The sequence below is a fragment of the Loxodonta africana genome, chromosome 20 (assembly GCF_030014295.1).
Source record: "Loxodonta africana isolate mLoxAfr1 chromosome 20, mLoxAfr1.hap2, whole genome shotgun sequence".
NCBI classification, from domain to species: domain Eukaryota; kingdom Metazoa; phylum Chordata; class Mammalia; order Proboscidea; family Elephantidae; genus Loxodonta; species Loxodonta africana.
Genome location: NC_087361.1, coordinates 77,386,923 through 77,408,893, shown reverse-complemented (window position 1 = coordinate 77,408,893; position 21,971 = coordinate 77,386,923). Strand labels below are relative to the sequence as shown.

General features: G+C 36.3%; 1 protein-coding gene across 6 annotated transcripts in view; it reads left to right on the top strand.

Moving 5' to 3' along the window:
* The first annotated feature begins 9,303 nt into the window (after positions 1 to 9,303).
* The window catches only part of PTPRC (protein tyrosine phosphatase receptor type C), a 136,699-nt gene continuing 124,031 nt past the window's right edge, over positions 9,304 to 21,971 (top strand). For all 6 annotated transcript variants that reach the window (XM_023548249.2, XM_023548247.2, XM_023548245.2 and 3 more), the window contains exons 1-2: positions 9,304 to 9,434; positions 9,515 to 9,630. In XM_023548249.2, coding sequence (XP_023404017.1) covers positions 9,558 to 9,630 — 73 coding nt within the window. In that variant the 5' untranslated portion in view covers positions 9,304 to 9,434; positions 9,515 to 9,557. The remainder of the gene's footprint in view (positions 9,435 to 9,514; positions 9,631 to 21,971) is intronic.

Below are 21,971 nucleotides of genomic sequence, written 5' to 3'. Positions count from 1 at the left end.
AAGACATCTTATGAGACAATCGAGCTCATATCTGAAGATAGGAAAGAGATTGCTAGATTGAGAGGGTGGAGAGTATTTTAGGTGGAGAGGATGGCGTGTGTAAAATCTCTTTTGGTGAGAAGGTCATGGTAAACAGGGGGGACTTAAGGGATCCCAGGGCAGATGATGATGAAAGATGGAGCAGGAGAGGAAAGTAGACATCAGGCCATGCAGAGCCTTGGAGGTCCTCTTAAGGAATGTTTTTTTTTCAGTCCTAAATTTGGTGGTAGATACTGGCCAGATGGAGTTGGGTGCACAGGATATGATTTAATTTAGACCAGATCTCTCTGGATTAAGAATGGAGAACAGTTTGGTGGATGGAAAATAGTGCTAAGGAACTTACAGGCAAACCAGCTAGGAGATCATTTTTGTAATTATGGCAAGCAGTGCTAGTATCTTGGACTAAGACAGTGGTGGTGTAGATGGGAGAAAATGACAAACTTAAGATATATTTAGGAAGTAATATGGAGAGAAGTTAGTGACTGATTGGATATTGGGGGTTGGGAGAAGGCTCATATTGAGAATGATGTCCAGGTTTCTATTTTGTACAACAGGATAGGTGGTGGTACCACAAACTGAGTTAGGGACACTAGCCAGAATTGTATTTTGAGGGGAAAGGTCATGAGTTTTAATTTTATCTTCTGTTTTGCAGAACATTTTTAAGACTGTAAGTTACCTTGAATGCTATAATTACTCTGCTGTACTCTTGATACCTTGGGACATACTCCATTTGAACCACATTGGTCAAGGTAAAATACAGAAAAGTCAGAGTAAGAACTAACCATTGTAAAAACAGAGCGTAGAGAAAGCTGAGCACGAGTCTGTTATATGTGTGGTTTGCAAAAGTCATAGACCCACATATCTCTCTCTATTCTCCAAAGGAGTTTGGCTTCTCAGAAAACATACATGTACTTGCTGTTGTTGTTGTTACTTTCCATCAAGTTGACTTCAATTCATGGCATCCCCATATACAACAGAACAAAATGCTGCCCAGTCCCCTACCATGATTGCCAGTACGCTTGAGACCATTGTTGTCTTCCAACCCCGGTGCTCATCTTCCAGCACTACATCAGACTCTGTTCTGTTGTGATCCATAGGGTTTTCATTGGCTAATTTTCAGAAGTAAATCACCAGGCCTTTCTCCCTAATCTGTCCTTATCTGGAAGCTCCACTGACATTTGTCTATCATGGGTAGCCCTGCTGGTATTTGAAATACTAGTAGCATAACTTCCAGCATCTCAGGAACACATAAGCTTCCACAGTAAGACAAACTGACAGACAGGGTATGTGTACAAAGTAGATTTTCCCAACTCAGTGACTCAAGCACCAGGTTATCTTACCTTTTTTACTCCTGAAAGCAGCAGCTAGGATGTTTGGAGTTAGGCAGTCTTACAGCTATTTAATCAATTTCATAAGATAACATGTGACCCTTGAGCATTGGAGGAACCACACTTTCCCTGAAATCGTCCCTTACATTTTTTTTACAGGTAAATGTAACCTAGGGAATACTTGGCATAAAATACTTCATCCCAATGGCATAAGCATAATATGACAATTGTATTTCAAAAGAGGATGTAGGGAAGGTTTGGATGACATAGATTCCTCAAAGGAAGTGGTATTAGGTTTCTCCAGAAGTGGGCCATATTGAAACAACAAGCTTTATGAGAAATTGTTTTCCCAATTGTTGGTTTATTTTTGAATAACAGAATTTTTTTTTTTTTTCCAGAAAATAGCATGTTATACCCCATTTTGTCAACCCGGAGATGGACTCAAGATTGTTCTAACTAAAACGAGAATAAAAAAAAGGGCTTAAATGCTGAACACTTTAGCTACACCAGGGTAGAGAATAAGCATTCTTCGTGTACTTTAGTGATTAACCAAAGAATATATAATGTCCTTGAGATGCTAAGAGAATGACTGTTGAAATTTGTAACAGACTGAATAGGAACATATTTATATCAAATCTGTACCTTCTCACATATGTTTGATCCTTATTTTGTTCAATTTAGTTTTTTTTTTAACCCATAGTTTGTGACAGTATTATAACCATAAAACATCTGAACACTTATATTCTTTGAAAATTTGAGACGTGCCATTAACTTTCTTGAAAACAGTTTTTGTTCCTTAAAGTCCATTGCTGTTGTTAGGTGCAGTCCAGTCAGTTCTGACTCATAGCGACCCTATGCACAACAGAACGAAACACTACCCAGTCCTGGGCCATCTTCATAATCATTGTTATGCTTGAGTCCATTGTTGCAGTCACTGTGTCAATCCACCTTGTTGGAATCTTCCTCTTTTTCGCTGACCCTCTACTATCACCTATTACTTATTCAAATTAATTTCAAACTGGATGCAGAATTTCTAACTTGAAACAGCATTCTTTGTTATGTTTATAATATTCTCCACTGATTAGTCATTGATATTATGCTATTGCCCTGCAGTGCTATTCAAACCACTGCTTGGTTCAAAGATGGGCTTCTAGGATTTTTTTTTTTCATGAAATAGTATATAAAACATAGACTACAATTAAAAATTATTTTCCAGTAATTAGAGCTGTCAGGAAAGAAACCACCAACACCACTGTTTCCATATCAAGTTGATGAAGACATGATACGAGAGTTGAATGGCCAGTGACCGAAAATTGCACAGAAGGGTAAACAAATTCATGCAGGTGGGTAGACAAGGTGTGAGGTAGGCATCAGTAACCACTGACATATAACAAAGTCTGAATTATCTTTTGTTTTTATTTTCTATCTTATTGGGAAAAAATAAGCAAATGGAGTCATGGCTTCTACTTTATAGTGTAGTTGTTTCTCACGTATATCTGATAATTCTATTCTGTTTCCAACATTATCTTTTTTCATAGACTTTGGGAGCTAACCCCTACTTGTGTGCTACACTTGCCACCTGCTATACGTCCGTATAGCTACTGGCACGGTCCAGAAAGGAAAGTCATCTATCAACAGGGGTTAGTACAGGAAGAGATGCAGAGAGAGTATAGCACCCTGTAGCCATCAAAGGAATCAACAGCAAATGCTAAACATGACTTCTAGTCAGCAATGAGGGGCCTGAAATAAAGCATACACATCTCAGCTTAGGCCTCACGGAACAAGAAATAATGTGGCATCCACAGAAAAACAAGCTAGAGTAGAATATTCAGTATTCCCTGTTTGTTAAATGTTGCAAGAGCTTCTTAGTAAGGTTGACCTGGAAACTGGTAAGAGAACTCATTGCCTAGCCTTCATAGTTCTTTGTATAAAATACTGGTTTATCATGCCATTTGAACTCAAAGAGCTATAAATATAAAATATTATTATCTGTGCTATGTTTCCTTGATCTTAAGATACACAGTTTATAAAACATATTTTAACATCACTGAAATCAGGATGCATCTTGCATTCATGGTGCCTTTGAGTCGATGAAATAAAGAATATTGGATTTCCCTTTTGCCTCTCTTAACAATACATGGAGTTGTTCCCATAACTTCTTGTCATTTTCAGGTAAAAAACTACAGTTCATTCTATCACAGTTAAATGCTTGAATCTCATATCCAATTTAACTCTCCTGTCTCCTCTCTTCCTTCCAGCATCCATCAGGCCTTTCTTTTTTTTTTTTTTTTTTGCATTTTACACAAAGGCAGGGGGGTAGATTTATGAAGTAACACAGATTCTTTGCTCAATATTTAAAATCTCAAAAGGCAAAAGGTCAGAGCCCAAGAATGAATTTTGAAATGACATCATAAAGATGTAAATGTCACCCTTCCTTTGTGTTCCTGTAATATTTTGTTCATTAATAAAGATTTTGTACAAATTTCATAATTGCTAGTATTAACTGATTAAGTCATTTCTTTAACTAGTAAATACTTCTACCACCATCATCCTTTGCCTGTACTACAAACAACACAAACTTCCTTACCACTCTGTCAGCTCCTACTTTTGCCAACCCCCAATATGTTGGCAACACTACATTCTTATGCGTAAGTCTTATCATTTTTCCATTCAACAAATTTCAGGTATGCCAGCAACTGTACTAAGCACTGCCTGGACCACATGATCTACCATCAAGAAGATGGGCTTATGTTCTAGTGGGAAAGGCAGATACAAATAAAGACATTTCTAGATTTTTTACTTGTTTTTAATAAATGCTATGAAGAAATCAAGCAAGGTTGTGAAATAGAAAATAATACAGAAAGACCTCCTTTAAATGGGGTGCGTCATTGAGGAAGTGACATTTAAACTGCCTACATAAAGGAAGTTATGTAAAGAGAGGATGGTGGGTATGGAGTAGGAAAAACATCTTGGGCAGAAAGAAGGGCAAAGGCTCTAAAATGGGAAAGAGCTTGGCATTTCAAGAAACAAAGAAGACTAACATGGCTAGAGCATAGTGTAAGCAAGGTGGAAAACGGTGATAATGAGTTGGAGAAATGCATACAGGGGTTGGATTTTATTTAAAGTACAAAGTGAGAAAATATTGAGAGATTTTAAGCAAGGACATATCATGACCTGATTTGTATTTTTAAAAGATTAGTTTGATAGCTCTGTGGAGGAAATATGGATGGGAGATAAGATAGAGGCTTGGAGACCAGTTAGAAGGCTGTTGCACCAGTGATGGTGGCTTGTTCCAAAGTGATATAATTGGGATACAGTTAAGATAAATGGTGGGATAGAATGAATGAGAGCTGTTAATGGATTGGATATAGGTGTGAGGACAGAGGAAAAATAAATAAATAAGACTTAGGGTTATGACCTAAATTACTGGGAGTATGTTGGTACATTTATAGATATGGGGGAGGTTGGAAGTTGGGGGCAGTTTTAGAGAAGGAATGAGTCAAGATTTTTAAGTTCTCGTTAAGTTGGCTGTGTTACCTGTTGAGAACACAGTGATAAATGCCGGTCCAAAAGTGATAAATGCCGGTCCAGAGACCTAAAATATAGACCTGACAGGACATACAAATTTGTGAGTCATCAGTATGAAAGAGAGTTGGGCCCAAGACTGAGATTTTATGCTATCACAGTACTTACAGGTCAGTTAAAAGGAAGAAGATCCAACATGTATCCTTTTCTTGCTGAGGAAACCCCAGCGAGAGTCAAGGAAAATAACTACATTAGTGTGTTTTGGAAGTTGAAAAAAAGATAATGATTCGAGAAGGAGAGTTGACTATATTTAATGCTGCCGAGAAGTCACATAAGATTAAAGGAGAGAAATAATTGATGGTATAAGGTTTGGGGAAACCCTGGTGGTGTAGTGGTTAAGTGCTACGGCTGTTAACCAAAGGGTTGGCAGTTTGAATCCGATAGGTGCTCCTTGGAAACTCTGTGGGGCAGTTCTACTCTGTCCTATAGGGTTGATATGAGTCGGAATTGACTCGACAGCACTAGGTTTTTTTTTTTTTTCTTGGTATAAGATTTGGAAACATGGAGATCATCGGTAAGAAAATTTGAGAACAATGCTAACAGACAGAAAAGGACCAATATTGAACGATCTCATTTATATGAAATATCAAGAATAGACCAATGCATACAGACAGAAAGTGGATTAGTGACTACCATAGGCTGAGGTGGGGGCGGGGTGAAGCTAGGGTAGAATAAGAAGTTATTGAATAATTGGTACTGAGTTTCTGCTTGGAGATCCCTGGTGGTATAGTGGTTAAGAGCTCATCTGCTAACAAAAAAGTTGGCAGTTTGAATTTACTAGCCACTCCTTGGGAACCCTAGGGGGCAGTTCCACTCTGTCCTATGGTTATAGGGTAGCTATGAGTCAGAATTTTATGAGTCAGAATTGACTCCATCGGGGAAAAAAAAAAAAAAAATTTTTTTTTTTTTTGGAAGGGTTTGGTTTTTTGTTTTTGGTTTATGTTTGGGGTGATAAAAAACTTTTGGAAACAAATAGTGATGATGGGTGAACAACATTTTTAGTATGATTAATGCCACTGGATTGTACATTTGAAAATGATTAAAATGGCAATTTTATGTTGTGTCTACTTCACGATAATTAAAAAAAAAAATACTTAAAATGATTCAGTAGTTGCCTACTGCTCTTACTGCTCTTAGAATAGAGATAAATCTCTTAGAAACAGCAGGCCTGGTAGGGTTTTCTGTCTTTTTCCCCTGAAGCCTTACCTAATTGCAGTCTCTGATTCTCTGTATGCCAGCCACACATGATTCGTTCTCTTCCCTGAACACACTGTCTTCCTTTAAATATATTGTGCTTTCTGCCTGGAACATTCTTTCCTTCTCCCAGTGTTCATTTAACTTCTGTTGTTTCAGATATAGCTTCATTGTTTTTTATTCCAGGGAAACCTACTGATCTCCTAATTATGCAAAAACCATTATATTTGCTTTAATTATTGTATCTGTGTTTTTAAAGTCAGGAAAGGTGTGTGTCAGGGTTGTATCTTTTCACCATACCTACTCAATCTGTATGCTGAGAAAATAATCTGAGAAGCTGGACTATAGAAGAACAGAACATCAGGATTGGTGGAAGACTCATTAAAAACCTGTGCTGTGCAGATGACACAACCTTGCTTGCTGAAAGTGAAGAGGACTGAAAGCACTTACTGATGAATTTCAAAGGCCACAGCCTTCAGTATGGATTGCACCTCAATATAAAGAAAACAAAAATTCTCACAACTGGACCAATAAGCGACATCATGATAAACGGAGAAAAGATTGAGGTTGTCAAGGATTTCATTTTACTTGGATCTACAATCAACACCCATGGACGCAGCGGTCAGGAAATCAAAAGACATTGCATTGGGCAAATCGGCTGCAAAAGACCACTTTCAATTGTTGAAACGCAAAGATGTCACCTTGAATACCAAGGTGTGCCTGACTCAAGCCATAGTATTTTCAACTGCCTCAGACACGTGTGAAAGCTGGACAATGAATAAGGAAGCCAGAAGAAGAACTGATACCTTTGAATTGTGGTATTGGCAAAGAATATTGAATATACTGTGTACTGCCAAAAGAATGAACAAATCTGTCTTAGAAAATGTACAACCAGAATGCTCTTTAGAATCACAGATGGGGAGGCTATGTCTTACATACTTTGGACATGTTGTTAGGAGAGATCAGTCCCTGGAGAAGCACATCATGCTTGGTAAAGTACAAGGTCAACGAAAAAGAGGAAGACCCTCAACGAGATGGATTGACGCAGTGGCTGCAACAATGGGCTCGTGCATAACAACAATTTTAGACAGGGTGCAGGACCGGGCAGCGTTTCATTCTGTTGTACGTAGGGTTGCTATGAATCAGAACCAACTTTATGGCACCTAAGAACAACAACAGTTTGCTCTGTGAAACTTTATGTAAAGTACAATTAAAAAAAAAAAAAAAGACATTGCACAGGAATAGCAGGGGAAAGGATGAGAAAGAGGAAAATAAGGTAAAGAAAGTAAGATGAAACTGGATTTCTTGGGTTCAAACCATAACGAACACACTTCCTAGCTGTGAGATCTTGAAAAAATCACCTAACCTCTCTCAACTTTCTAAAGTGGGGATAATCACATTAATTATCTCAAGGGTCGTTGTACTAAATTAGATAGTACATAAGAAGTGCTAAACATAGTTCCTACCCATGGTAAGAGCCCCAAAATAAGCTATGATAATAATAATAATCATAATTACGGCAACAATCTTAATATAAGGTTATTACCCAGATTATTTCCATTTTCAGAAAGTGTGTGTGCAAATTTGGCTCTGTAGTTTCTAGCAGCCAATCAGTTTATAAGATCCAAAAGATTTATTTACTTAAATACAAGAATCTTACAATAGTGGTTTCTAACCAGGAATTGCAGAGTTACTGCAAGGGATCTGTCTATAAGTCTAGCAAGCATTCTCAAATAAATATTGCATAGTATATGCATACAATTTATTATTATTATTGTGCTTTAGGTGAAAGTTAACAGAGCAAATTAGTTTCTCATTAAACAATTAATAAACATATTGTTTTGTGACATTGGTTGCCAACCCCATGACATGTCAGCACTTACTGACCTTGGGTTCCCCATTTCCATTCGTCCAGCTTTTCTGGCCTCTCCTGTCTTCTTGCCCTTGCCTCTGGGCTGATGTGTCCATTTAGTCTTGTATACACTGTTGAACTATGTGTATAATTGTTTGTTTTATGGGCCTGTCTAATCTTTGGCTGAAGTTTGAACCTCAGGAATGGCTTCATTTCTGAGCTATAAGGGTGTCCAGGGGCCATGCCCTCAGGATTTCTCCAGTCTCTGTCAAACCAGTAAGCCTGGTCTCTTTTTGTGAGTTTGAATTTTGTTCTTCATTTTTCTCCTGCTCTGGCCGGGACCCTCTGTTGTGATCCCTGTCAGAGCAGTCAGTGGTGGTAACCAGGTACCACCTGGTTGTGCCGGACTAAGTCTGGTAAGGTTGTGATAGTTGTGGTTCATTATGCAGTGTTATTTTTTAAAAGCACATAGAGACTACCATGATGATACAAATTCACGTAACTGCATTTCTGATTGCATAATAGCTTTTTGCCAGTGAGTATTTTTTTCTTAATTGGTGGACTTACTAAGACTATCAACTGAATCATGAAGAATATTGTATATTAATTTGTTGTCTTATTTATCAAAACAGTTGGGAAAGTATTGCCCCCACTACAAAAAAAAAAAAAGCTTAAATTTTGTAAAACACAGCTCTTCTTTCCCTCATCAACAGCACTAAGAATATCTTGAGCCACAGAAGTATTAATTTTTGAAGCAAGATTTGCTGTAGCAGAAGAGACAGTCTGATTCCATTCCTAGACCCACCAAGGACACCTATGAAAGATCTGGGGCAAACTTGTAAAGCTCTCTGAGAGTGCTTTTGCATAGGAAGTGGATTTGACTTCTAGAACTGTCGTATTGCTAGGTTTTGAATGCCCTAATGGTGAATGATACTGGTTGCCAAAAATAACCAGATAGGTAGTGGTTCATTCATTCATTCTGACATTCTTAATGAATCAAATAGAGTATTGCCTACTCTTTCAGTTACTTTATCATCTTTCCAATCCCATTTAGTTACGTATCTGTTTCATCATCTATTAGGTAAAAATATTATTTAATTACTGTAGGGGGGATCTGATTTAAAAAAGAAAGTTGCAGTGAATATTGTAAAGTAGTATTATTTGGACAGTTTGAAAAACCTGTTTCTTGAGGGGAAAATCTTTTTAAAAGTCTGCTAATTTAGTCTAATTACTTGAATTAAGGAAGTAGGAGGCCATTGCACTGCCTTTGAACAACTCTCTTGACTTCCTGCAAAGAGGACCCTTTACAGTATTTTTGGAGAAGTTGGTAAAACTGAATCTGACATCATCACCTCATACATGTAGCCAGCGAGTGGTTTGCTCTTAGGCTGACAGAGGAGGAAATTGCTCCCCGTCTGATAAGACAACAGTCAAGAGTATGCATTTAGTTCTTTTATTTTTGATTCGGTTTTACAGGGAAAACTTTTACCGAGATAACCACTATTTTGCCTTCCAGAAGGACGCATGCTGGTTCATAAGGGTACGGCTGATTTCCAGATATGACCATGTATTTGTGGCTTAAACTTTTGGCATTTGGTTTTGCCTTTCTGGACATGGGAGTGCTTGTGACAGGTAAGGCGAAGGATATTAATATTTCCTTAATTATTATGATTTTTTTTCCTTTTTGGAGGAACACTGGTTGAAAATAGAAAATATTAAAAAAAAAAAAAAAAAGTCAGTGTTGGTGGCTGGAAGTGAGGAAGACCAGTTCAGCAAGACCTGGCTTGTTACGTGACAGAACATTTTTTTTCTGTTTTTTAAAAGCATGAATATTAGGGAAAATTGCTACTTAAAAGTAAAGCTTTTTCCCTATGTATATTTGTTTATAAACGGGTCAAAGATATTGCAAAAGCAGCATTAGTTACTTAAGCCCCCACATGACATGAATAGTTGGTTTATGCAACGCTGAGGAATTTTTTAATGACTAAGTAGGTACACTTTTATCTTTTCAACCCAAAATGCATAAGTTATAAAAAAATTTTAAAGTCATAAAATGGCTTTGCTTGCATGTAAACCACTCCCTTTCTTCGGACCAGGAGTTTGCTTCCTCAAAATTTGATTGCTAGTGAAAATATTTTATTGAATAGGTAATTATATGATTGTTCAAAATAATATACTTGGGGTTGTAATGAAATATTAACTTTCTGCAAAGTCTTTTCACAGAACATATTTTAAATCAAGTTTGTAGTTCCTTGTTAAAAACGTTAATAAATTTTTGCTTTAGTAATTCTCGTGGGGCCACCGCCCTTCCTGGGTGATGGGTAAATATCAGAGCTTGAGGAGAGAAAAATATTTAAACTTAAAGAATCATGCAAACATTGTGTTCTACAGGAAAATGTAGCTAGTTGGGCCTTGGGTACCTATGTAAGTTTGAGACCTTTGCACACTTATGGTCTATTTGATGGACATTTCTTGAACAATTTTTTGATTGGATCATGAGTTCAGTTCAGTTGATTATTAAATGGAAATAGTAAATTGATATTTAGTATTTCTCCTTATGACATATCTAAAAACCTTTGTTTTTAGTTGAAAGGATATTAAAAATGGTATTCTTTTAGAAATTCTACACCAGTCACCAGATGGGAAAGAAAAAAAAAATGGAAATAGAAAAGAATGATTTTTTTAAATCTTGCTTAAGGGTATTAACTTTGAAATCATTTTTTATACTTCCCACTGCTCTCCGTTTCTCTGAAACACCTCCCGAGCATGTTACATCATCGATGATATTTTAGGTAGCCAAGGAGAGTGGAAAGAAAAGGAGTCTGAAAATTTTTTCCCCCCTGTAAAGGTGGATTAAAAAAAAAAAAAACTACATAGAAACAGCCTTTTGTCTTAGTACAGAAAATGTTTATCAAATTGCCATGTAATTATCCTAATCAAAACCCAATTATAAAGAATACTAATTAAATACTAATTTAAATGAGGTCGTATATGTGTATTATCATAAATCAGGGTTGGTTTCCATTAGAAATTCCCACTCAGGAACTGTTGCAAAACATTTCTACATGAGCATGAAGAAATACTGAAATCTTTTGTAGGCCACACAGCAAATCACCATAAAAAATTTCAACTCAGCGTATTAAAAGTGTTTTTGTCATGAGAAACATCTTTTAATTCATAATCAAAATACAAACATGATAGAATCTAGAAGTCCTTAAGTCAGCTCCCCTGAATAATTTATACAATAGAGAACTGGATACATATACGTAGATTTCTTTTGAAAGGTCGAATTTATCTTTGATTACTCTCATAGATATGGAGAGAAAACTTTCTAAAAGGCATTGAGAGTCTTCCTGAAATATGTCTATTTCTGGAGAACACATGTAAACATATGCACTTGAGTCTGCCATTATTGTTCATTATACTTTTAAGTTCTCAGAGACATGTTATGGTTCAATGCATAATTTGTGAGGTTATTGATGTTTTAAACTATACGTTTTTCTTTATTAGCAATACACGAATTGGATTGTATGTTTTATTTTAATGTGTTACAACTGAATTCAGTATCTACAGAATGTATTAAACTTTAGCATAGCAAAATTTTTGTTGTATACCTAAAGGCTAAAGAAATACAGTCTAAAATAGCGAGAGATAAACATGTGCGTGGTTCAGATGTTTTATTTAATATCTAAAATACAAGTATGTACAAGGTCAAAGTTAAGCTTTGCCATGGCAACAATGCTTGGTTCAGTTTTATGCAAAAATTCACAATCTTCTTACTCTCTGCCCCTTTGCCATGACAACTGGAAACCAAGACATTGTTTAAAATTTCTAAATAAGCCTACGGGACAATGGTGGTTTGGAAAATTCGGCTATGAGTGAGTGTTCCCTGTCTCTTACAAAGGTGTAATGTCAGGTAAATCTATCACTCCAACATAGCAGTCAAGATTCATTTCCTGGAAATAAGTCTTCATTTTTTCCAACTACCTTAAAAAGGAATATCTCGTGCTACAAACACGTACTCTGTCTTGCACATCACCGGCATTCAACAGAAATTATTAATTTGTTAAGTAATCCTCTTAATTTCTAACACTCTACTATTTGGAGATTTTGTGGAGGTGACTGATTATTTGCTGATTTTGGGGGGAAATCCTTTCCTAATTAAAAGCTACCTGTGACTATTATTATTGTTGGAATTTGAAATGCATTTTTGTTGGAAGAAAGGGAAGGTGGGGGTGGGGACTTGCTTGTCCTCTTCCTCTTTTGCTCTTTTTTTAATGATGCATAGGAGCAGAGTGGTTAGCTTAGCTAGGTCTCATCTCTGTTTGGGGCTATTTGATATCCCTTCACCAGTGACAATTAACTAGTAGAGGAATATATATATTTTACACTAGAGATCAAATATATACGTATGTACTCTTTCTCCAAAAAAGCTCTGGCGGTGCAGACGGTGAAGCATTCAGCTGCTAACCAAAAGGTCAGCAGTTCAAACCCACTAAGTGGTTCTTCGGGAGAAAGACCTGGCAATCTGCTTCCATAAAGATTACAGCCAAGAAGATCATATGTGGCAGTTGTACTCTGTCATATGGGGTTGCTATGAGTCAGAATGGACTTGATGGCATTCAACAACAACCTATTGGTTCTCCAAAGTCTGTCTAGCTTTAAGCACTGGAGCTCTATGAGCTTCAGTCCTTGGCCAGGTTTTTTCTTATTCTCTATATTCTGGGTTCCTATTACTACCAACACCTACTATGTATTGATAACCCGGATTCTATATTTCCAGGCTCATCCCTTGGAACTCATCTTCTTTTCTAAATCCAAACAATTTAATACTTCCAATTCCCTATACCTAAAATGTTTATCCCCTTTCTTTATCTCCATTGCTATCACCTTAATTCATGTACTTTTCATCTTTCATTTGGACTATTGTAATAGTTTCCTAATCAATATGAAGTCTCTTCCCTTTCTTTTTATGCTTTGTAGCTTTAAAAGAAATAAAAGGGGGGGAAAAAATCCGATATCTCATTATTGCCTTTGGTGTAAGTTCTACAGTCTTGGCAAGAGCATTGGGCCCACCAAAGAGGCAGGCCTGAAGCCTGTGGGGAAAGTTTTTTTTTTTTTCTTTTATGATTGACTGAAAGAGAACAAACAAGCAAGAGAGAAACTCAGCACCTGGTTTCTCTACACTTCCTCAAGGCCTTCAAGGCTCTGCGCACGCCCTGTCTCCTCTCTGACGCCCTCTTCCATCGCACTGGCCCAAAATTTCCCTACTGAAATTGAACACTTCTTACCACCTTTCTTTGGCATTTTTCACATACTATTTCAATCATCTATTTTTTTGGTATTACTATTATATTGTTATTATGAAGCTGTCAATGCATTTCCTGTCGTTCTAACCTACATGAAAGTAGAAACTATGTCTTATGCTTTTTTTGTGTGTCTCTTGTACCTAATTTATGACAAAGCACAGAATGAGTAATGAACGTTTTTTGATAAAACTTCAGCTTATGGTGATAGAGGAGAAGGAAGAGAAGGAGGAGAAAAATTCAGAGAGGGAGGCTAGAAAGATGGAAAAATACGAGACCAAAAAAGTAGCCAGACGCAAAGTGGGAGAATGGAAGCAGTAGGACAATTTTATCAAGATTAATTACATTTATTTTGGACCTAGATCTTCACAGGCGTCATCCTCTCATTTTTAATCTCCTTCTTTCATCTCTTTATTTCACCTCTTGCCTACAATGGTTCTCCTGACTTCCAAAAAATGCATGCTGCAAGAATGTTTTCTCTAAATTTGCCTTGATCTGCTGTTTGCACATTCTTGCTAATGGCATTTGGTGGGTCAGTTTTGTCCTTGATACAGATGCTCACAGAAAGAAAATAAAGAATGGGGATAGCAGTAAAGGAGTCAGGTCCAGTTCTTTGCAAGTGCTGGTTCGGGCACTTATAGCGGTGTTGTGGGGACTGTTCAGCAAGCACATTGGCTGTATTACCATTATGAGCACACAGGAAGTTTGTAGAGAGTCTGGGAATTGTTTCTGACTAATAACGTGATGGAGCCGTGATAATGAATTTCAGTCTGAGTAGGTAAAGAGCCTTGATTTGTAGTCCAGTTGATTAATTCTGTTGGCAAAAACACAGTGTTAATGAGGGCAAGGTTTCATGCTCAGATCCTATGCAAAGTAAGCCAACTTTGCACAGAGTAAGAATTTATCATCACCACAGACCTTTGTTTTTTCCAGTCATCTTATAAATCTATGAGAGTATTTACACGGGGGAAAATAGGAATGGAAATTTAACTTAATCTCAGTTTAAGTTTAATTGCAGTTTAGTCTAAATCACTTTGTCAGTACTAGATACCCAACCCCATTAAAAAAAAACAAAAAACAAAAAACCCAAATTCATTCCTATCAAGTCGATTCCAACTCATTGCCACTCTATACCAGTTGCCTGTTACCAGAGGATTAGTGGTATGACTTTTACATACTCAAAGATAACTCTCTGTAGGGAATGATATAGGGTGAAAAGTGAATAAAATATTACAGGCCATTCATTTAGCACTGATGTAATATCCTTCTTTACGTAATCCACAAATATCTTAAAAATAAAAATTAGGGTAATCATTGGATTTTGTTTATATAGCCCTAACCAATATTTTTTTTTAACCAATATTTAGATTAAAAAACATGTAATTTTTGTCTAACACCTTTACTTTTAATTGACATTCCTGTTTATGTTCCAATGTGCCACTTCCATTTCAGTCTATCAAAAGAGTCTGGGGAGTGGCTATTATAAGCAGAGCCCTGTGTATTCAGGAATCACAATGAAAACAGGAAAACAAAATGAAACAAAATAAAAACCTTCCTGTCCTTTCAGGCATGACAAGCATAATGCCTGGATTAGTCAAATAAGCAAGCATCTTCCATGACAATTCATGGGACCTTCAATGGATTCATTTCTGAAAAGATAACCAGAAGGGCTTTCAAAGTATTTATTAGATTCTTCACTGCAGACTCAATCTCAAACAAACGTTAATACATTTTATGGTGCTTAGCTATAAAGGGAGGTCCCTGGGTGGCATAGAAGGTTAAGCACTTAACTATTAACCTAAAAGGTTGGTGGTTAGAACCCAACCCAGAGACTCCTCGGAAGAAAGGCCTGGTGGTCTGCTTCGAAAAGGTCATGGCCTTGAAAACCCTTTGGAGCAGTCCTCCTCTGCACACGTGGGGTTGCCAGGAGTCCTAACTGACGTGACAGCAACCAACAACAACAACTAAACAGTGTTTAAAGTTTAAGCATTTTTTTTCCTGCTGAAAATGAGACAATAAATGTTGGAAGTGAAAAGTCGCTGTACTGAAATTTACTTTCTCCTAAATAAATTACATTTGTGATAAAGTTATAGCTGCATTTTAATTATACCCAGGTGAAAATGTTCACCACTGAGATATTGAGAAAGTTGCTTCCAACCCAAAGTATGAGCAACTGGAAGAAAATCATGGCCCCTCCAAAAAAGCAATCTGCTGATGCTGAGTAGAAGGCAGGAGCTGAGGGCGAGCCAGCACCCCACTCACATATATTAGCGCAGAAACAACGGGTAAAGCCAACTCAATGGAAATCACTGATAGTCAAGAAGAAACTCTATATTGTGTAATTAGAAAACATAATTCTCCTGATATTCAAGAAAATAGCTTAGAGAAAACCATATAAATTAACAATGATGCTAATAGATGATATCATGACAATACTGTGTGGCCACTACCTTTCAAGATAGCTCCACTTAAGGAAAAAACAAAGACAATAATTTGTTTATTGATATATGTATATCTGTGTATGCATATATATATATTTATAAATATGTTAAGAATCCATAAGAAATGAGGCAGAAGCGGTTCTAAGTTGGGAAATACCACTGTTTGGGGTGAGAAATATTTTGGAAATGTTATCCTATGAATTATGCAATCTTGATCCAAGTCATTTTGCATGAGACACAGTTTCCTAATCAACAGAGTATTATTGTCAGTAATAAACATGAGAATGTGAAAGTGCTTTGAAACCTATGAGAAACTCCGCAAAGTTTTAAATTTCATTTATACCACTCCATGAAGTCACAGCCCATAGCTTCTGACCATTGAAATGTGATTCTCAACCACATCTCTTCCCTTCAGAGACTCTGTTAGGTGATACAGGGATTGATTAAGGTTTTATGGCAGAGAAGTATACCCTTATAGGCCTTTGAATCCATTTAACTCCGCATCCTCTACTTTAGGGATTTTCAGGCTACTCTGGATACCAACTTCAAAATCATTTGTAAATCCACCCCCTTCTGTAATTCCTGTCTAGAAGTTCTAATTAACAGCCTTCTCTTCCTACTGTGTCCATACCTACCAGCACCAGGATAATCTCTATAAAAGGCAAAACTCACCTTTGTACATCCCTCCTTTGATGGCTCCCTCTGCGGTAGAGAATATTCTGATCCCATGGTTTTGATTCCAAGGATATTTTGACTCAATTATTACAAAAACAAACTTTTAATTAGAATATACCAACATTTATGAATTTTCCTTGGGGATTAATGTAACAGGACAAACTACGTCAAGCCAATTTCATCCTCTGAGCATTTTTATTATATAGTCTAAATAAATCATTACCAACTTTTCCATTTGACTTTACTGAGCTAATCTTCAACAACATCCATTTTCATTTAAGTTTTGCAATTATTTTATTAGATTCATGAATCAATTTTTATTTACATCAGATTTTACTGCTTATAGCTTTCAGCTTTAAAAATTTCCCTTTGTGGTCTTTATTTTTCTGTTATTTCCCTTCTGAAGTAATACAGATCTATCTTTTTCAAAAACTTTTTAATTCTTTTATCAAATTGTAACCAGAAGAAGCATATCCTGTATATAGTTTTGGACGTTGCCAGTATTATTTTCTTGCATTTCCATGTTACGTATAATGTAAGTCTTTAGTTGGTATTTAACTTATGTCAAATTTTATATTGGCAGCATTAGCTATTTTCAAATTTACATCATGTCAATAATTTCTATTAGTAACATTTATTCTGAAATTGAAAGCACTTTCAGCCACATTCATTTTGAGGTTTTTGAGACTAAGAATTTTAATTATATATTTCAGGTAGCCAATGGGAAATTTAAAAACAATTCTTGCATTGCTGGGTAGCCTAGAATTGCTATGCTTTAATTTCTTAGCCATTTGCGTGTTCTTCCAATTAGCTTACGCACTTTGTGCGAATTTCCTATTCATTAGTACAGCAAAAAGTAAAGAGCGCATTAAGTATAAAATGTTCTCAATGTAAAATGATGGGTGGGGTCAAGATAAGGGGTCTAATTCTCTGACTTTGGTCTCTGCGCATTGAAGAAACATAAAAGCTACTGGAAAATAAAATTTACTAGCATGGCACACAATTTAATCCCTCCAGATTTCTCTAGCTGTATCTTCAGCCACATTGGGACACATACTATATATTCTTCTTGTAACTTGCATTTCCCTAAAAATATATTATTTTCCTATCTCCAAACTTTTGGCCATGCCGTTTTTTCTTCCTTCCACACCTTTTCTCAATTGGGAAAATGGCAATTGTTTTCAAATTTTAATTCAGAGGCTACTTCCTCTGGGCAGCCCACCTGCACATCACCTGCCCTCCCACCCCTTTTACACCTGGATGGGCGTTCTTCCTGGACAATCCTATGACTTCTCTTTGTCTGCTCTTCGTGGTAGTAGATGAGCTCTTGGGGGTTACCACTGGGTCTCTACTTCTACATCAGTGCTTGCGAGTGCTCAGTAAATGTTTGCTGAATGAACAGATGGTCTGTTAGTGCAGCCTGACCCTGCATATAGAAAGCATTGGACTTAACTCATCAAAACAGTTTTTATTCTATCTTTTTTTATTCTTGTTATTTAAGTGAATTATTTATGGCAAAATGTTCTACATGATAGAAAATTTGGAAAATTCCAGTAAAGGGAAGAAAGAAGAAAATTGTTTAGGGTTCTTGCTATCCATTCTCTCTATCCCTCTCTCAATTAAATGCTGTCACAAAATTATACATCCTAATTTTTTTCAAAGTAAACCTGGATTATTCTAGGCAGTTTGTGAAATATAGAATTGACTAAAGGGGAAAACAAAAATTTCACAGATTTCCAGTACCCAAGACCTAGAGACTTCCTGTGTATTTCATCTCCCCAGGTCAGTCAAGTTTACTTATTTATTCGTTATTTATTAATTCCTTTGATGAACAAATATTTTACTAGTCTTTTAGTTTTTTTTGACCCTGTACTGTGGTCTGGGAATACCATATCCTGTGCCTGTCCTTATGAAGTCTATAATCTTACTGGGGCAGTAGCTGCTTGGAGATAGGGTTTTAGCTCTCCCCAAATATCTATCAGTACCCCAAAGCTTCACCCGCCAAAGTGATAATATGCCTGACTGCAGATAACTGTTGGTTTTTCTAAATCTTTTGTTCAGTATAAATTTAAAAGATCACTATTTTTAATCTATAACATATATACTTTTGAATGATGCAAAAAAAATTTTTTTGAATATACTGATTGATACTTATGTATGACTTAGAGATGTATAACAACTAAGAAAAAATAAGTGAAGCGGATAAACCAGTTAGAGTTTTGGCTATGAGTATAGATGATGATATGAGGGAAGAAGATAAAAAAGAAAACGGTCAGAGAGGTAATAAAAGTAAAAACCATATTCTCACAAGACTGCCTGCAGTCCCTGATTCCAACCAGATTTCTTCCGTTCCACAAGGCTTCTCAGCTGTCAAGGTTCTGGAGCTATGACTGAATTGTATAGATTATTAAATCACTCCTAAAGGAAGGCTATAGACTAGAAGAGGGACTAGCCAATAGTCCTGATCCTTCTTTGCTTGTTTATTTCGTGATTTATTCTGGAAAAAAACAAGAAAACAAGATTTATTTGGTGAGAAATGTTAACACACACAGACATACATACCAAACAAGCGAACCCTTGACTTTTTATAGTGGCCTTTTAGACTAGAATACAGGCTGCTAGATTTTCTGTTTGCACGGAGTTTAAGAGATTTTTAAGCCATAAATAAAGTAAAAAAAAAGCAATTCAAAACCAGTGCCAAGCATTTGTAAATACTCATTGATTAATGATTGATTTATGTGATGCTTATACAACCCAACACAAAACACCCTGTGACTTTCACCAGTTATTACTGCATGCTGGCCTTCATGGTGCAGCTAAAAAAAAATCACTAAATTGGCTACTGGCACTCTATGTCTAAAATATTTACTTTAAATATTCCATAGTATTCAATTCATATCCAAAAGTAATGATAAACATTTAAATAAAGACCAACTCAGAACTTAATGCTGCAACATTTTCTCAAAATTCTTTCCTCTTATTCTAAGGTAATGTTTATGTACGCACATGAAGGAGAGACTGCGTGCAATTTTCTTAACAACTTTTACCCTCCAAGGCCTTTCCTGTAAGATAATAATGAATCATTGATTTCTACTACATTAAATATTTCGCACTGTCTTATGTTACAACCTAATTTAAATTTTATACCAATAGAACATACAAACTGATACTGCCTTCCATTTTTATAAAAAAAAAAAAAAATGAGAAAAATAAACATCGCTGCCTCAGGTTGTCTTGTAATTTTCCCAAAGCCATCATCTAATAAAGAATGAGGGGCTGAGGGTGAGAACTGAATTTCAACCTGTGTTTATTTCATTGTGGAGTTCCTGGGAAGTGTAAACAATTAATGTGCTGAGCTGCTAACTGTAAGGTTGGAGGTTTGAGTTCACCTAGAGGCACCTCAAAAGAAAGGTCTGGCAATCTACTTTAAAAAAATCTGACTTCAAAAACCCTGTAGAGCACAGTTCTATTCTGACACATCTGAGGTTGCTTAAGTTGAAATGGAGTTGATGGCAGCTTGTTTGCTTTCCTGATTTTAGGTCTGTTCTTTTTTCCACTGGGTTATTCAGCTTCCTTAGTGGTCAGTTTAATTTCCTGATAACTGAGGACATAACTACATAATGGTGGACAAATATACCAGCACTGAAAGGTAGTTGGTAGTTTCTCAGAGGCCGTTTGTGTAGAATGTACATTTAAGCCTTATCCATCTGATTTAGCTACTTACATGAACTGTTGTACGCTGAGCCATTTTCATTGCTTAAAAAAACCCAAAAAAGAAACCTGTTGCTGTTGAGTTAATTCCAACTCATAGCGACCCTACAGGACAGAGTAGAACCGCCCCATAGAGTTTCCAAGGAGCACCTGGTGGGTTTGAAATGCCGACCTTTTGGTTAGCAGTCATACCACTTAACCACTATGCCGTCTTTAGCAAGATCCAATTCAGCTTATCAAAATCAAAATAAAAAATACATCTTTTATTAATTTGTCTTTACTATGAATGCTGATTAAAACTGATGTGTTATAATTATCTTGAAAAGCAGATTAACGAAGTACGGGGCTTCATCTACCTTAGCTGAGTGATATGATGGAAAGGATGGATTTTCCCCCACCTAATTTGTTTTTTGATATTACATGAAGTGAAAGCCATTGAATAATTCACTAAAGTATCTAGATTTTTGTTTTTGAAGTACAAGGGAAGTAACTTGACCTTTGTTAAACACTTTGATCATGGAAAACACACAAGGTTCTCATTTTATTCCAGGAAGTATAGACACCAGATAGTCTTTTCATAGTCATTCTAGAGGGATGTTAAATGAATCAAGTAGGCTATTTTATGGTCTACCGTTCCACAGATAAATTGTCTATGATTTCAGGGAAATTAAAGAAAAATATGTTTATTGTTTGGTTAATATCATAAATGTGGACTGCCGATGAAATAACTTAGGCCAGATATTCCACTTTGACTTTTTTAGAGACATAGATTTCCAAGCATCCTTTTGGTTTTTAAAATAAGAACTTAGCTTATGTCTGAAAAATCCTAAGTATTTCTACACTTCAATGATTCACATTTTTATTTTTTGAATTTACTTATTGATACCTTAGGTATGACCAGATACGTAATGGCTAAGGAAAAATAAGTGAAACAGAAGATGCTGATTTGGAGTTTGACTATGAGTGGGGATAAAAAACAAAAACAAAAACAAAGAGAGTCAGGGAGCTGATGAAAGTAATTTCAATATGTAAGCAATACTAGAAATTTTGGAACCAGCCAAGCTCTACTTTTAAAGTACTTAAGAAGTTAGTCTGAAATCTTGCCTTGATTCCATTATGAGCTTGTCAATCATGAAACATGAAGAAATGTTTCATAAACCTCCATTTTTCTCTTATGTAAAGGGGAATAGATAATAATAGTAGCTATGTTTGTTGTTTATGTGACAGGGTGCTTGTAAGGATTAAATGAGATAATTTACTCATCAATTCAATAATTATTTATGGAACACTTACTATGTGCCTATTCATGGGCTTAAAAAAAAATTAGGTCTGAAGCTTATATACTAGTATGGAGAGTTAACAAAGAAGGAAACAAATAAATAAATGAGAAAATTTCCGATATCTATAAGTGCTTTTTTTTTTATAAGTGCTATGAAGAAAATTGAACAGTTTCATATAATAGAGACAGGTCAGACTCGGGGGTAGATGCCCCTTTAGACAGTGACTAAGAGAGGCCTCTTTGAAGAAGTGTCGTTGAGCTACTTACCGGTTGAAGAGAATGTGAAGAGTCATGTAAAGAGGGACAGGCCTTTGGCCCTTTGTAAAGGCTCTGTGGCAAAAACAGATTAGAGGGTTGGAGACACAGAAAGGAAACCAGATGCCCGCAGCATGGTGTGCAAGAGGCTGAGTGGTATGTAGTAAGGCTGGAGAGATAAGCAGGAGGCCTTAAAGGAAATTGAAGGAATTTGGATTTCACCCTAAATGTAATGTGAAGAAGCTACTTGGAATTTTAAAGTAAAGAATGGCTTAATCTTACCTACACTCTAAAGAGACTACTTTG